The sequence below is a fragment of the Schistocerca serialis genome, chromosome 2, assembly GCF_023864345.2.
Source record: "Schistocerca serialis cubense isolate TAMUIC-IGC-003099 chromosome 2, iqSchSeri2.2, whole genome shotgun sequence".
NCBI classification, from domain to species: Eukaryota; Metazoa; Arthropoda; class Insecta; order Orthoptera; family Acrididae; genus Schistocerca; species Schistocerca serialis.
The window spans coordinates 379,715,078-379,729,350 of NC_064639.1; the positions used below are offsets into that span (position 1 = coordinate 379,715,078).

The 14,273-nt window shown below is 42.3% G+C and overlaps 1 protein-coding gene across 2 annotated transcripts in view; it reads right to left on the reverse strand.

Annotated features, from left to right (window-relative positions):
* The window catches only part of LOC126455557 (homeobox protein Mohawk), a 113,308-nt gene that overhangs the window by 47,314 nt on the left and 51,721 nt on the right, over positions 1–14,273 (reverse strand). For both annotated transcript variants that reach the window (XM_050091313.1, XM_050091312.1), the window contains exon 2: positions 11,351–11,450. In XM_050091313.1, the coding sequence (XP_049947270.1) occupies positions 11,351–11,406 (56 nt within the window). In that variant the 5' untranslated portion in view covers positions 11,407–11,450. The remainder of the gene's footprint in view (positions 1–11,350; positions 11,451–14,273) is intronic.

The following is a 14,273-nucleotide window of genomic DNA, read 5'->3' on the forward strand; positions in this document are numbered from 1 at the left end:
ACACTCTTTGACAAAGTGATGCACGCAAGAGGGGAGGACAAGCCGAAATGAAACTTCAAGGGTTGAGAAGGTATGCAATGTTATTGGGTGATTAGAAAATCGAGTCAAATTTAGGAAGAGGGGTTGGGTTGTTTGGGGAAGGAGACCAGACAGCGAGGTCATCGGTCTCATCGGACTAGGGAAGGATGGGGAAGGAAGTCGGCCGTGCCATTTCAAAGGAACCATCCCGGCATTTGCCTGGAGCGATTTAGGGAAATCACGGAAAACCTAAATCAGGATGGCCGGACGCGGGATTGAACCGTCGTCCTCCCGAATGCGAGTCCAGTGTCTAACCACTGCGCCACCTCGCTCGGTAAATTTAGGAAGAACGTAGCTCTATGAGCCATACTATCAATAAGATACTGAACTCCTCGGGCTCGGGCTGCATGCGCTAAGTCGGTTGTGAAGGGTGGCATAGTCAAGCTGGCCCACAACTGTTGTACTTGATATCATGGATACTGGAACTGAGATGGAGTCGAAGTCCGAGCTGGTCCCATTCATGTTCTATGGGGAACGTATCTGCGGATCGCGCTGGCCACAAGGGTAACTCAGCCACACACAGACATTTCTTGGAGACACGTACCATGTGTGGACGAGCATTGCTGTATTGCAAAATGGTCCTAAGATACTGTGGCATAAGAGGAAACACATGAGGACGGAGGATGTCCCTGACATTTCGTTGTACCTTCAGAGTTCCCTCAATCACTGCCATCTGTGACCTGAAATCATACCTGATGGCTGCCCACACCAAGGCGCTAGGAGTAGCTCTGCTACTCTTCTACGACGGTTGTCCAGAAAGTAATTCACCGCATTCTCAGCCGAAAACAACGCTACGAATGCGAAACGTTACGTATGTATTACTTGAAGTCTGTTCAGTGAGCGCGCCAAGTTTCCGTCACTTTCGACAGATAGCATAGCTGCAGGACAATTTCAAAATGACGTCTGTAGGTGATGTACGCTACAAGCAATGTGCCGTCATTGAATTTCTCACTGTGTAAGGAGGCTGTTTAGGTTTTTAAGTTGGTGACGCCACGTAGCGCTCTGTATTAAAATTGCTGACTGCGCTGTGTGCAGTCTGTGGCTATATTCTTTACTCATTGTTGTATGTGGGGAGAGAGATACCAGAGTTTTGAGAGGTTACAATGAGCGGACGATCTGGACGTGTGTCCGCCAGAAAAAAGGATTAGCTGTCAGTATTTTGGAACAATACTGTGTTCGAACATTATGCGCTACCGCGAAGAAAAAGATTTATTGACAAACAGACGCCGCGCGGGATTAGCCGAGTGGTCTAGGACGCTGCAGTCATGGACTGCGCAGCTGGTTCCGGCGGAGGTTCGAGTCCTCCCACGGGCATCGGTGTGTGTGTTTGTCCTTACGATAATTTAGGTTAAGCAGTGTGTAAGCTTAGGGACTGATAACCTTGGCATTTAAGTCCCAAAAGGTTTCACACACATTTGAACTTTTTTTTTTTTTTTTTTTTTTTTTTTGACAAACAGACAACAAGGATTCAGAAAATATCGTTCTTGTGAAATACTAACTTTATTCTCACTAAGTAATGAGTGTTATCGACAGGGGATGTCAAACTTATTCCATATTTTTAGATTGACCGAAGGCTTTTGACACCGTTCCTCACAAGCGACTTCTAATTAAATTGCGTGCCTATGGAGTATCGTCTCAGTTGTGCATCTGAATTCAAGATTTTCTGTCAGGAAGGTCATAGTTCGTAGTTACTGACGGAAAGTCATTGAGTAAAACAGAAGAAATATCTGGCGTATCCCAAGGAAGTGTTGTAGGACATCTGCTGTTCCTGATCTACGTAAGCCATTTAGGAGACAATCTGAGCAGCCCTCTTAGATTGTTTGCAGATGATGCTGTCATTTATCGTCCTATAAAGTAACCAAATGATCGAAAAAATTGCAAAACTACTTAGACAAGATATTTGTATGGTGCGAAAAGTGGGAATTGACTCTAAATGATGGCAAGTGTGAAGTCATCCACTTGAGTACTAAAAGGAATCCGTTTCGGTTACAGTATAGAATACACAAATCAAAAGGCTGTAAATTCAACTAAATACTTAGGGATTACTGTTATGAATGTCCGCCCCCGGTAGCAGAGTGGTCAGCGCGACAGAATGTCAATCCTAAGGGCCCGGAGATTTTCTCCGCTCAGGAACTGGGTGTTGTGTTGTCCTAATCATCATCATTTCATCCCCATCGAGGCGCAAGTCGCCGAAGTTGCATCAAATCGAAAGACTCGCACCCGGCGAACTGTCTACCCGACGGGAGGTCCTAGTCACACGACATTTACATTTTACTGTTATGAATAACATAAATTGAAACCATCATATAAATAATGTTGCGGGGAAAGCGAACCGAAGACAACGATTTATTGGCAGAACGCTTGGAAAAACAGTTCTACTGTGGAGTATTACTGTGCGGTGTGAGATCCACATCATATAAGATTGAAGGAGGATATCTAAAAAGTTCAAAGAAGAGCAGCTCGTTTTGTATTATCGCGAAATAGGGGATATGTGACGCGAATTGGACTGGCAATCATTAAAGCAAAGACGATTTTCGTTGTGACACGACGTTCTCATAAAATTTCAATCACCAACTTTCTCCTCAGAATGCGAAAATATTTTTATGTCACCCACCTACGTAGGGAGGAACGATAAAATAATAGAAATATGAGCTTGCACGGATAGATTTAAGTGTTCATTTTTCCCACGCGCTGTTCGATAGTGGAACGGTAGAGAAATAGCTTGAAGGTGGTTCGATGAACCCTCCGCCAGTCACTTAATTGTGAATCGTAGAGCAATTATGTAGTTGTAGATTGCAGATGTAGATGCGGCACTGAGAGCAGATTACACGCTCGAACGGTGTCCAATGGTCGAGATATACGACGTACGGAGCTTCATGTGGAGCGTGCAGACACGAATATACACGATGTTTACAGATATGGACACATCATGCCTCGCGTCACGGAAACCAGATACAGGCTCTCCTAAACACACTACAGACAAGAAAAATAGACAACTTCGTCGTCGTGCAGTAGCGGTCAGAGAGATTCTGGAACTATTAGAAAGAGCGTTGGACTTACCAGTATGGAAGGAAGGTTAGAAGAAAAAGGAAGTCTAATGTTTCGTCGATGTGGACGCGATCAGACATAGAAGTTCAATTGTAGCATAGCTGAAGAAAGAAAAATGTAACATAATAACAATAATAATGATTCTTATTATTATTAACCGTGTGACGCACAAGAAAGGACATTTTTCAGTGTTCTGATTTACATTTTCTTTATGCCCCTATTATTTTTGTTCTCTCAGAATGGGCTTTTTCCTGGCGTCGTACCATGCTGTTCCGGTATTCGTGGGTCTTTCAGGCAAGTCAGCTATCCAATCCTGAATTTTCCGCCTAAATTTTTTTCTGTCTGATGTATAAAGTTGTGTTACTCATGCTTTGGTTCTTCTTTTTCTGTACCGTTGCAGTTTATTGTTTCAATTTTAGTTTTTTTTTACAATTTCACAACCTTTCTAGTTAATTTCGTTGGTTTCATTCGTTTAATATGTCCACAGAACAGCCTGTGTTTTTTCATACCCAAATAAATGCCGCTATACTTCTCAATTTCAATGAGGTAATAATAATAATAATAATAATAATACATATGTCATTTCACGCCACACTTTTTGCCATTTGTTTTGCTTTTCAGTAAAAACTTTCACCAAAGCTCTGTAATGTATTGTATGAACACCTTATCTCCATTTTGAACTTAGTTACTAAATATGGTTTTCCAAAATTCCTCCCAAAGAAGAGTAAATACATATTCCAAGAATCCGAATCAAAAACTGCTGCTAACATGAGTAACTTAGCAGATGTCTTCGATGTAGCAAAGCAACTCAAATTACTTAATAAAGGGAAGTCTCCCGGTCCAAATTGTATAGTAATTACGTTCCTTTCAGAGTATGCTGATACAGTAGCTCGATACTTAGCAGTCATATACAACGCTCGATCGACGAAAAGTGTGTACCTAATGACTGGGAAGCTGAATAGATCGCACCAATACTCAAGAAAGGAAATAGCAGTGAGTCATTGAATTAGAGACCTATAACACTGACGTCGATTTGTAGTAGGATTTTGCAACATATACTATGTTTGAACATTATGAATTACTTCGAAGTAAAGATCTACTGAAACGTAGCTAGCACGGATTCAGAAAATATAGTTCTTTTGAAACACAGGAAGCTCTATATACAAGCTAAGTAATGAGTGATATTGACAAGGGATCTCAAATTGATTCCATATTTCTAGGTTTCCAGAAGGCTTTTAATACCGTTCCTCACAAGCGGCTTATAATGAAATTTGTGCCTATGGCTTATTGTCTCAGTTGTGTGACTGGATTCGCGATTTCCTGTCAGAAAGGTCATCTAATAAAATAGTAGTGATATCAGGCGTTCCCTCAGGTCCTCTCTGGCGATCTAGGGGTAAACCGTGTGCCTTGCAATCGAGAGGTCGCTGGACCGAACCACGGTCGGACCATGGAAATTTCTAGTCTGCAATTAACGTAGCCTTCACCTCTCAACGCTGTGAGGAGACGTCAGGTTGGATTTGACGTTAAACTATAGGTCCCTTTTGTCCGTGTCGGTAATTGGGGTTGATAGGGACACGAAAGTCGCCGAAGTGGCGTCCAATTGAAAGACTTGCACACGGTCAATGAGCCACACGCAATATTTCTTATCTCCTCAGATACAAATTAGCTGGCAAGCAGATGTTGGCTGATGTGGAAGTCCGTGGATATTCTAAATGATTGGAAGAGCGAAGAAATGATTACCATCGGCCTAGTGGCCGAGTGGTTCTAGGCGCTTCAGCCCGGAACCGCGTGACTGCTACGGTCGGTCGCAGGTTCGAATCCTGCCTCGGCCATGGACGTGTGTGATGTCCTTCGGTTAGTTAGGTTTAAGTAGTTCTAAGTTCTAGGGGACTGATGACCTCATAGTGCTCAGAGCCATTTGAACCATTTGATTACCAAAATGTCTCGCAGCAAGGCTTATTCCATGCGAGAAAAAGATTAAAATTGAAAAGAAGATAAAAACAGATCCAGTGGATTCGGTTACTGACGACTTGTGGTCCGGGTGGAGTATCTGCGACAGTATAGTGAACTACAAAGCGAGGACTGGCTTAGAGAATTGGCATTCTAGTGCTGGTCGATAGTAATGTACCAGTTGTATTCTGAAAGGTCATCAGCTGCTCTGCAATAGGTGCTGTTCTTACGAAGCTTATCAAGTATTTTGCCGCCAGAATTCTGCATGTAGAAAATGTCTTTAGTAGTTCAGCTAATCCTGTCTACTCAGTAGTTTGCTGTATATGTTTAGCTTAATGAACTGTCCAAGTAACGACATACAACAGAATGTAAACGAACTCTACTCGAGAGACAGTCTTCAGATGAGGGGTTCTTTTTTTTTTTTAGTCACCAGTCTTCTGACTGGTTTGATGCTGCCCGGCACGAATTCCTCTCCTGTGCTAACCTCTTCATCTCAGAGCACCACTAGCAGCCTTTAAACTCAATTATTTGCTGGATGGATTCCAATCTCTGGCTTCCTCTACAGTTTTCACTCTCTACAGCTCCCTCTAGTACCATGGAAGTTATTCCGTGACATATTAACAGTTGTTCTACCATCCTGCCCCTCTACTTGATTGTGTTTTCCATATATTCTTTTCCTCGACGATTCTCCGGAGAACCTCCTCATTCCTTAACTTATGAATCCATTTACTCTTCAATATTCTTCTGTAGCACCACATCTCAAATGCTTCGAGTCTTTTCTCACAGTCCCTGTTTCACTATCATGCAATACTGTGTTCCAAACGGATATTCTCAGACATTTATTCCTCAAGTTAAGACCTATGCTTGATATTAGTAGACTTCTGTTGGCTAGGAATCGCCTTTTTGCCAGCGCCAGTCTGCTTTTTATGTTATGCTTGCTCCGACCGTCATGGGTTATGCTGCTGCCTAGGTACCAGAATTCCTTAACTTCATCTACTTCGTAATCAACAATACTGATGTTAAGTATCTCGCTGTTCTCATTTCTGCTACTTCTCAATACTTTCGTCTTTCTTCGATTTACTCTCTATCCATATTCTGCACTCATTAGACTGTTCATTCCATTTAGTAGATCCTGTGATTCTTCTTCACTTTCACAGAGGACAGCAATGTCATCAGCGAATCTTATTGTTGATATCCTTCCGCCTTGAATTTTAATTTCACGCTCCGCCCTTTCTTTTATTTACGTCATTGCTTCTTTGCTTTACAGATTGAACAAAAGGGCCGAAAGACTGCGTCCCTATCTTACACCCTTTTCAATCCGAGCACTTCATTCTTGGTCTTCCACTCTCATTGTTCCCTCCTGGCTCTTGTACGTACTATACACTCCCCGTCATTCCCTACAGCTTACAGCTATTTTTCTCAGTATTTCGAACATCTTGCACCATTTGACATTGTCGAATGCTTTTTCATGTCGGAAATCCTATGATTTTTCTTTAGATTTTCTTCCATTATCAAATGCAACATGAAGATTTGTGCCTCTGGTGCCTTTTTCTTTCCTGAAGCCAAACTAAATGTAAATGTCGTGTGACTAGGGCCTCCCGTCGGGTAGACCGTTCGCCGGGTGCAAGTCTTTGAATTTGACGCCACTTCGGCGACTTGCGCGTCGATGGGGATGAAATGATGATGATTAGGACAACACAACACCCAGTCCCTGAGCGGAGAAAATCTCCGACCCAGCCGGCAATCGAACTCGGGCCCTGAGGATTGACATTCTGTCGCGCTGACCACCTTTTTTTTTTTTATCTCATTTTGTTCGTTTTCGTTCGTTGTATCTGCTCGAGGTGGACGTCGCAAGACACCCGTTTCAGTTCGTCGTTGATCAATTAACTCAGTTTTTTTTATTACAGAGGGCAGCTAACCCCATGACCGAACACGCTAAGTAACCGTGCCGGCTAAAAACTCTGCTGATTGCACCAACAGCACTCAGCTACCAGGGGCGGACGAAGCCAAACTGATCGTCATTTAACACATCTTCAATTTTCTTTTCCATCCTTCTGTACATTATTTTTGTCAGCAACTTGGATGCATCAGCTGTTGAGCTGAGGGTCCGACAATTCTCGCACTTCTCGGCTATTGCAATCTTCGGAATTGTTTAGATGATGTTTTCCCGAAAGTCAGGTGGTATATCGCCAGACTCACACATTCTATACACAAATGTGAATAGTCGTTTTGTTGCTACTTCCCCCAACGATTTTAGAAATTCTGATGGAATGTTATCTATCCTTTCTGCTTTGTTCGATCTTATGGGTTTCAAAGCTCTTATAAATTCTGATTCTGAAACTTGATCCTCTATCTCTCTATATTTTCGACTCCTGTTTCTTCTTCTATCGCCTCATCAGACAAGTCTTCTCCCTCATAGAGGCCTTCAGTATACTCTTTCCACCTATCCTCTCTCTCCTCTGCATTTAACAGTGGAATTCCCACTGCACTATTAATGTTACCATCCATGCTTTTAAAGTCACCGAAGGTCGTTTTGTTTTTTCTGTATGCTTAGTCAGTCCTTCCGATAATCATTTCTTTTTAGATTTCTTCACGTTTTTGATGCAGCCATTTCGCTTTAGCTTCCCTGCACTTCCTATTTATTCCATTCTTCAGTGACTTGAATTTCTGTATTTCTGAATTTCCCTGAACATTTTTGTACCTCCTTCTTTCACAGATCAGCTAAAGTATTTGTTCTGTTACCCGTGGTTTCTTCTACCTTTCTTGTGCCTATGCTTTTCTTTCCAACTTCTGTGATTGCCCTTTTTAGAGATATCCACTCATCTTCAATTGAACTGCCTACTGAGCAATATCTACAGTATCAGAGAACTTCAAGCGCATGTCTTCATTCCTTAGCATTTTTAGTGCTTTCATATCCTATTCCTTTGCGCATTGATTCTTCCTGACTAGTCTCTTAAACATCAACCTACTCTTAATCATTACTAAATTGTGATCTGAGTCTGTATCTGCTCCTGGGTACACCTTACAATCCAATATATGATTTCGGAATCGGTACCTGGCCATGATGTAATTTGATTTCGTAGACTTTCCCGGCATAATAGCAGCTGATATTCTTCACGGGTTTGCAGCCGGATCATGTCGTCGTCTAGACACAATATTTCGGCGGACCATCTGGCCGCCATCTTCAGGTGAGTTAATGCTCGTGCACTGCCTCGCCGGAAACTGTATTCCAACCTCTTTCTTCTTAGAGATGGGACCCCTCCACGCCCACACCAACGTGGTGACCAAACCAAAAGTTGAATTCCAGCCACTACGACGGAAACCTTTATACGCCGTGAACAGAGCACCGCGCGTGCGCGAGATGATGGGCAGCGCCTCCAGGCGGCTAGTAGGCACGCAGCGCGCCGGTGGGAGAAGACGGCAGAAACGATAAATCGCAACAGCACTAGCTGGAAGAATCCTGTGATAGTAAAGAAGACCGTTGTTGTTTAATGTCGGACAAAATCAGATTCCAGGAAAACCTTTATCCCTGTTAATAATATTACTTGATAATCTAATTTCAGTGGAGTCTTTAAGAACACATTCCCAATAGCGAGCAGCAGAAGCCATCAATTTTGTCTTGTCATATATCATCCTGTGTCCTTCGTTAAGGCAGTGTTCCGCCACTGCCGACTTCTCAGGCTGGAACAACCGACTGTGCCGATGATGTTCCACACACCGGTCCTGAAAAGTTCGAATAGTTTGACCAATATACTTCTTTCCACAGTGACACGACATAACCCCCGGCCTTCCTCAAGCCCAAATCATCTTTAACTGAGCCAAGAAGGGCTCTAGTCTTGGCCACCGGCGTAAAAACACTTTTAATATCATATTTTCTTAAAAATTCTTGAAATTTTGGATGATATACTTTACGCAAAGGGTAAATAAGCAACAGCTTCAAAAGTATCCTCTATTGGCTCGCGTGACGGACCAAACTGAAGATCACGGCATATTTGTTGTTCTGTATACGCATTCTGTTTAAAAACAATCTTCAAATGATCAAGTTCTTCTTTCAAATGTTCCTCGTCAGAAATGGCATAAGCTCTTTTCACCAGAGTCCGAAAAACTCCACTACGTTGGCGTGGTGGATGACGGCTGGTCGCATGAAGAAAGCGGTCAGTATGAGTAGGTTTCCAATAAACACAGTGTCCAAAAGTCCCTTCGTCCTTTCTTTGAACTAAAACATCAAGAAATGAAAGTTTACCATCACTTTCAATTTCCATAGTAAATTGAATACTGTGATGTAGACAATTAAAATGATTCAAAGCGATTCAAAGCATCAATTCCATGTGGCCAAACCATAAAAATGTCATCAACGTATCTAAAAAAACACTTTGGTTTAAGAAACGAAGTTTTGAGTGCCATGTCCTGAAAGTCTTCCATAAAAAGGTTGGCGACTATGGGGGACAGTGGACTCCCCATAGCCACTCCGCTGTTTGCTCAAAATATATATCATTAAAAAGAAAATACGTTGAAGTCAACACATGACGACATAACTTGGTAGTTTCTTCATCTAATTTCGTACCGATTACTTGATTCAAATGGCTCTGAGCACTATGGGACTTAACTTCTATGGTCATCAGTCCCCTAGAACTTAGAACTACTTAAACCTAACTAACCTAAGGACATCACACAACACCCAGCCATCACGAGGCAGAGAAAATCCCTGACCCCGCCGGGAATCGAACCCGGGAACCCGGGCGTGGGAAGCGAGAACGCTACCGCACGACCACGAGATGCGGGCACCGATTAGTGACAGGAACCCGAGTAAAGAGAGAAATAACGTCAAAGCTGACGAGCAAGTCAGAAGGACCGCAGTACAACGATTTTAATCGTCGAATAAAGTCGGACGAATTTGATATGTTATGTTCACATTTTCCCACATATGGCTTGAGGACTGAAGCTAAATATTTGGCCAAATTATAGGTGGGGGCGCCCAAGTTCCTGACAATGGGAAGAAAGTTCAGAAGTAAGGAGTGCAGCAATCAACTGATTTACAAACTGTAAGTATAGTGCACACATCTGAACCTGTTTGGTTTTAAATAGAGTTGTAGCGTGCATGTCAAGCAAGTGCTGCAGTGAACAGAAGTAATGCAGGGGAAGTATGTTTCGTAACAAAATGTCTACCGTCATTGTGGATAGTTAGCTTTCTTATCTGAGAAGGAGCTGTGGCTAGCCCTTGCGATGCATCACGGATACCTTCGCCATTCATTCTAACACGCACACACACACACACAACAACAACAACAACACAAAAACTAAATATCAATTATCTTTCATCATTTTAAAAATAAATTGTTCCAAGAAAAGTCTTTCATTCTACAGTTTAGGTAGATGCTAAATTGTTGATAATGTGGGGGAAAGGAAGAGGCAACAGTCGTCAGGTGGGTGGGTGGGGATACTGGCTAATGTTTGATTGCATGCAGGGGTAATGGTCGAAGAAAGGTTGGAAACCACAGAGCTATAGCATAAGCCCCACGCTCTCGAGATGTCACGCCAATAGGTTCTTTTTGTGGAGCGTGTACATAATACCCGTCAATGACACTGCTACCCTTCGTGCTCGAGGCAGTGAAGCACTCAGAAATGTAGATGCTGCAATGCCGATCTGTTCATGGGCAATAATCGAATATTGCCTTGATGTTTCATGAGCGCCCAGATCACGATTTTTTGAAAGGATAATGGCTATTTTTGTCCAGAACCATTTCGTTGCTATATCAGTCCCCACCGGAATGAATTATCGGAAGCTAAGGTACGTGACCCGTCCGCCTCCATAGCTGATTGCCCTGCAGAGAACCTGTGTTCAGTTACTAGCATTGCCAGGACTTCTCCTTGGTGGAAGGACTTCAATGGGGTGCTGACCACATGCCCCTTCATACCGCATCAAAATGGTTCAAATGGCTCTGAGCACTATGGGACTTAACAGCGGAGGCCATCAGTCCCCTAGAACTTAGAACTACTTAAACCTAACTAACCTAAGGACATCACACACATCCATGCCCGAGGCAGGATTCGAACCTGCGACCGTACCGGTCGCGCAGTTCCAGACTGACGCGCCTAGAGCCGCTCGGCCACACATGCCGGCTATACCGCATCAAAATGACGTCATATATCAGATGGTGACGTGGCAGCTGCTTAGCATCGTGTGGTTCTCTGGCCTAATCGCAGGTAAAAAAAGAAAAATATTGTTGACGTCGACGGCTTGTAAGGGTTTAGCAGTTGGCAGCCTTGTCCTTACCTGTTCCTGCGGGAGCGCAGCACGCGCCTGCCCACCTGCGGCGACGCGGCTTCCATGGCCGGCGTCGGGGGCGTCCCTCACTGCCACTCCCTCATACCTCCTGCAACACAAACGGCACCGCCCGCTGTCTCACACGTCTCTCCCTGGAACAGCTACGCGGCCTTCCACAAGTCAAGGCAGACAGCCAAAAATAACAGAAAATTTTAATGCTATTCTTAAATTGATTTAGCAGCTAGTTGAGCTGCCTTCCTAATGTATCAACTCATTCAATACAAATTCGACACACATTATCACAGGTCGTTAAGTCTTTCGCCCCCACAATATTCACTCTCAATCACTATTTCAGTAAAACTTACATACAGTTTTCAGCAAAACTCTACATGGAAAACAGCACATAACTGATTTGGGGATTTGGTTTTTAGCAAATATAAAGGCACCAGAAGGTATTTCTGATGTTGCATTTGATTTTGGAAGCCGGACTTCAGAAAAATCAAGACACATTCGTGGGATTTCCCAACCCAGAATAAGAATTCAGCAAGGTAAAATTGTGCTTGAGCTTTGATATACTCTTGATATGGGGAAAAACAGGCAATACACAATAATAGCGAATCTGGCAATGCTTTGCAGTTCCTGAATGTCTATGCGAATTGTATATACATCCTCATCTTCTTCTCCACCCTCTCTCTGTCCATTCCTCCTCCCTATCTCTTTGTCCATCTCCCCCTTTTCGCCCTCTTTTTGTCTATCTCCTCCTTCTGCTCCCTTTCACTGACCATCTCCTCTTCATTCCTCTCTCTGTCCATCTCCCCTTCTCTCTCTCTTTGGCCGTTTCCCCTCTTTCTCCGTGCTTGAGCCTCCCTTATCGTTATTCCAAACAAAACATTGATTGAGAAGTGAAGTCACTTAAAATGAATGGGTAAATCGGTTGGGATCATTAATATAAGGCATATAGGAGACGCCTCTCTAGCTGCTGAACCTGTGAGGATAGCAGCTTCACGGTCAGTGTTTCTCATAGTTTTAATCTGTGAATGGGTAGCATTGCAAAATAGCGTTCTAATCATAAGTCGATAAGTTATAAATACAACATTCGTTTTTCCTCTTAAGGCTGACTACGACGGAGAAAACAAAACAGCACATTGTTGTGTTTACAATTTTTGTTTAAAAGTACATATAAAGAGAGAGAATATACTCGGAAGAAAAACTTTGTCTGATGGTTTAAGTGCCCTGACATCTAAGTTAAAACTCATTGTGAGAAAGAAAACGAAACCGTACATTTTCACAGCACAGCAATTTCTTTCTCGCAGTTGTTTTAACACAAAATCTGTACATCTTTGTTTAAAAAAATATACAGTCTGTATCTGTTTGAATTTTAGTGGGTTATCGTGTAACAAACTAAAACCGTCAAAAACTATTCGAGATTTTTGTTAACAACGTTTCCGTTATGTGCTACACTGCACATCTCTATACCTATGCCTGTCCAAAAATTTATTGGAGTGTAGTGTAAAAATTGTAATAAAATCGGTCAACGACTTTTCGAGATATTTACTAGCTACGTTTCCCTTTAGGTATTACATATATATTTGTGTACCATGGATGTAAAAAAATATGTAGTCTATGTCCATTTGAACGTTTAATAGAGTACAATGTAAAGATTTGAAATAAATTAGTCAGGAACATTTAGAGTTTTTTGCTAATTATGTTTCCCCTTTATGTAGTGCGTGTTTATATACCATAGATATTAAAAAATATACCATAAATATTATCAAACGCTTCTCAGGGGACACCATTTTAACGTAGCACTATCCGTGCGGGCAAGGAGGTTTGCGTGCTCTGGATCTGAAGGGCTATGCCGGCGGTAGCTTAGCTACCAGAAGGATCACACAAGCCGGGTAGACCGAAGGGGAGGAACCAGACTTAGTGTGTCTCACAACTGTTTATTGGTCTCTTTCTCGTATACTAAGCCTGTCCTTCCTATGTCCCTTTTCCTGTCATCTCCAGTTATAAGTAAAGGGTATGGAGGACTCTCAGATGTAGGGAAGTCAGAGTAAACCCTTAAAAGAAAATCAAGCGGGTAGAAAGGCCGCAAATTGGCAGTCCCACTGTCCAACCATACTTGAGCAGGCCTCGTAAAGCGGCCATTACTACTAGTACCCAAAACAGCCTCGGATCAAGATCAGACAAACCGATGACGAAGCCGGCGAAGAGAATGGTTAAGAATAAATGGGTTGCTAATACAAACAAAGTAGCTATATGGAGTGTCAAAGGGTTAGCAAACAAAGGAGATAGCAGAAATTTTTAAAAAGGCCAAGATAGACATAGCTTCCATAACAGAAACAAAGAAATAGCTACAGGGTAACAAATATGTAGAAGAATATTAGATGTTACATAGCGGAACACGAAGGCTGGGGTTGCCATTTACATACATAAAATATGGGAAAAGAGAATTCTAGAGTACATTTTAAATGAAAGAATTACAGTTTTAACTTTACACACTTGATGAAGGAAAGAAGGGGAGTCTGTAGATTTCTATGATAAACTGCGATCTGTTTTGGACAAGTATAACAATAAGTATCAAATAATATTGACAGGCGATTTATATGCAAGGGTGGGGAATAACCCTATCCCAAACATTGGGGGAACGATGGGAGAAAACGTCATAAAAAACAATGGAAGATTGGTTAGAGAATTTGTTTCTTTCACCAACCTAAAGGTAACAGACACATCCTTCCACTGAAAAGATATCCATAAATGTACATGATCAGCCCGAGGATTTAAGCGTCTTATTGATTACATTATGATGAATGAAAAATTAGAAAGCAAAGTAAGAGACACAAGAGTGTACTGGGGTATAACATAGGTTCTGACCATTTCTTGGTGATATATCAAATAGATATGTACTCGAAATGGTGAAAGAATAAAAAGT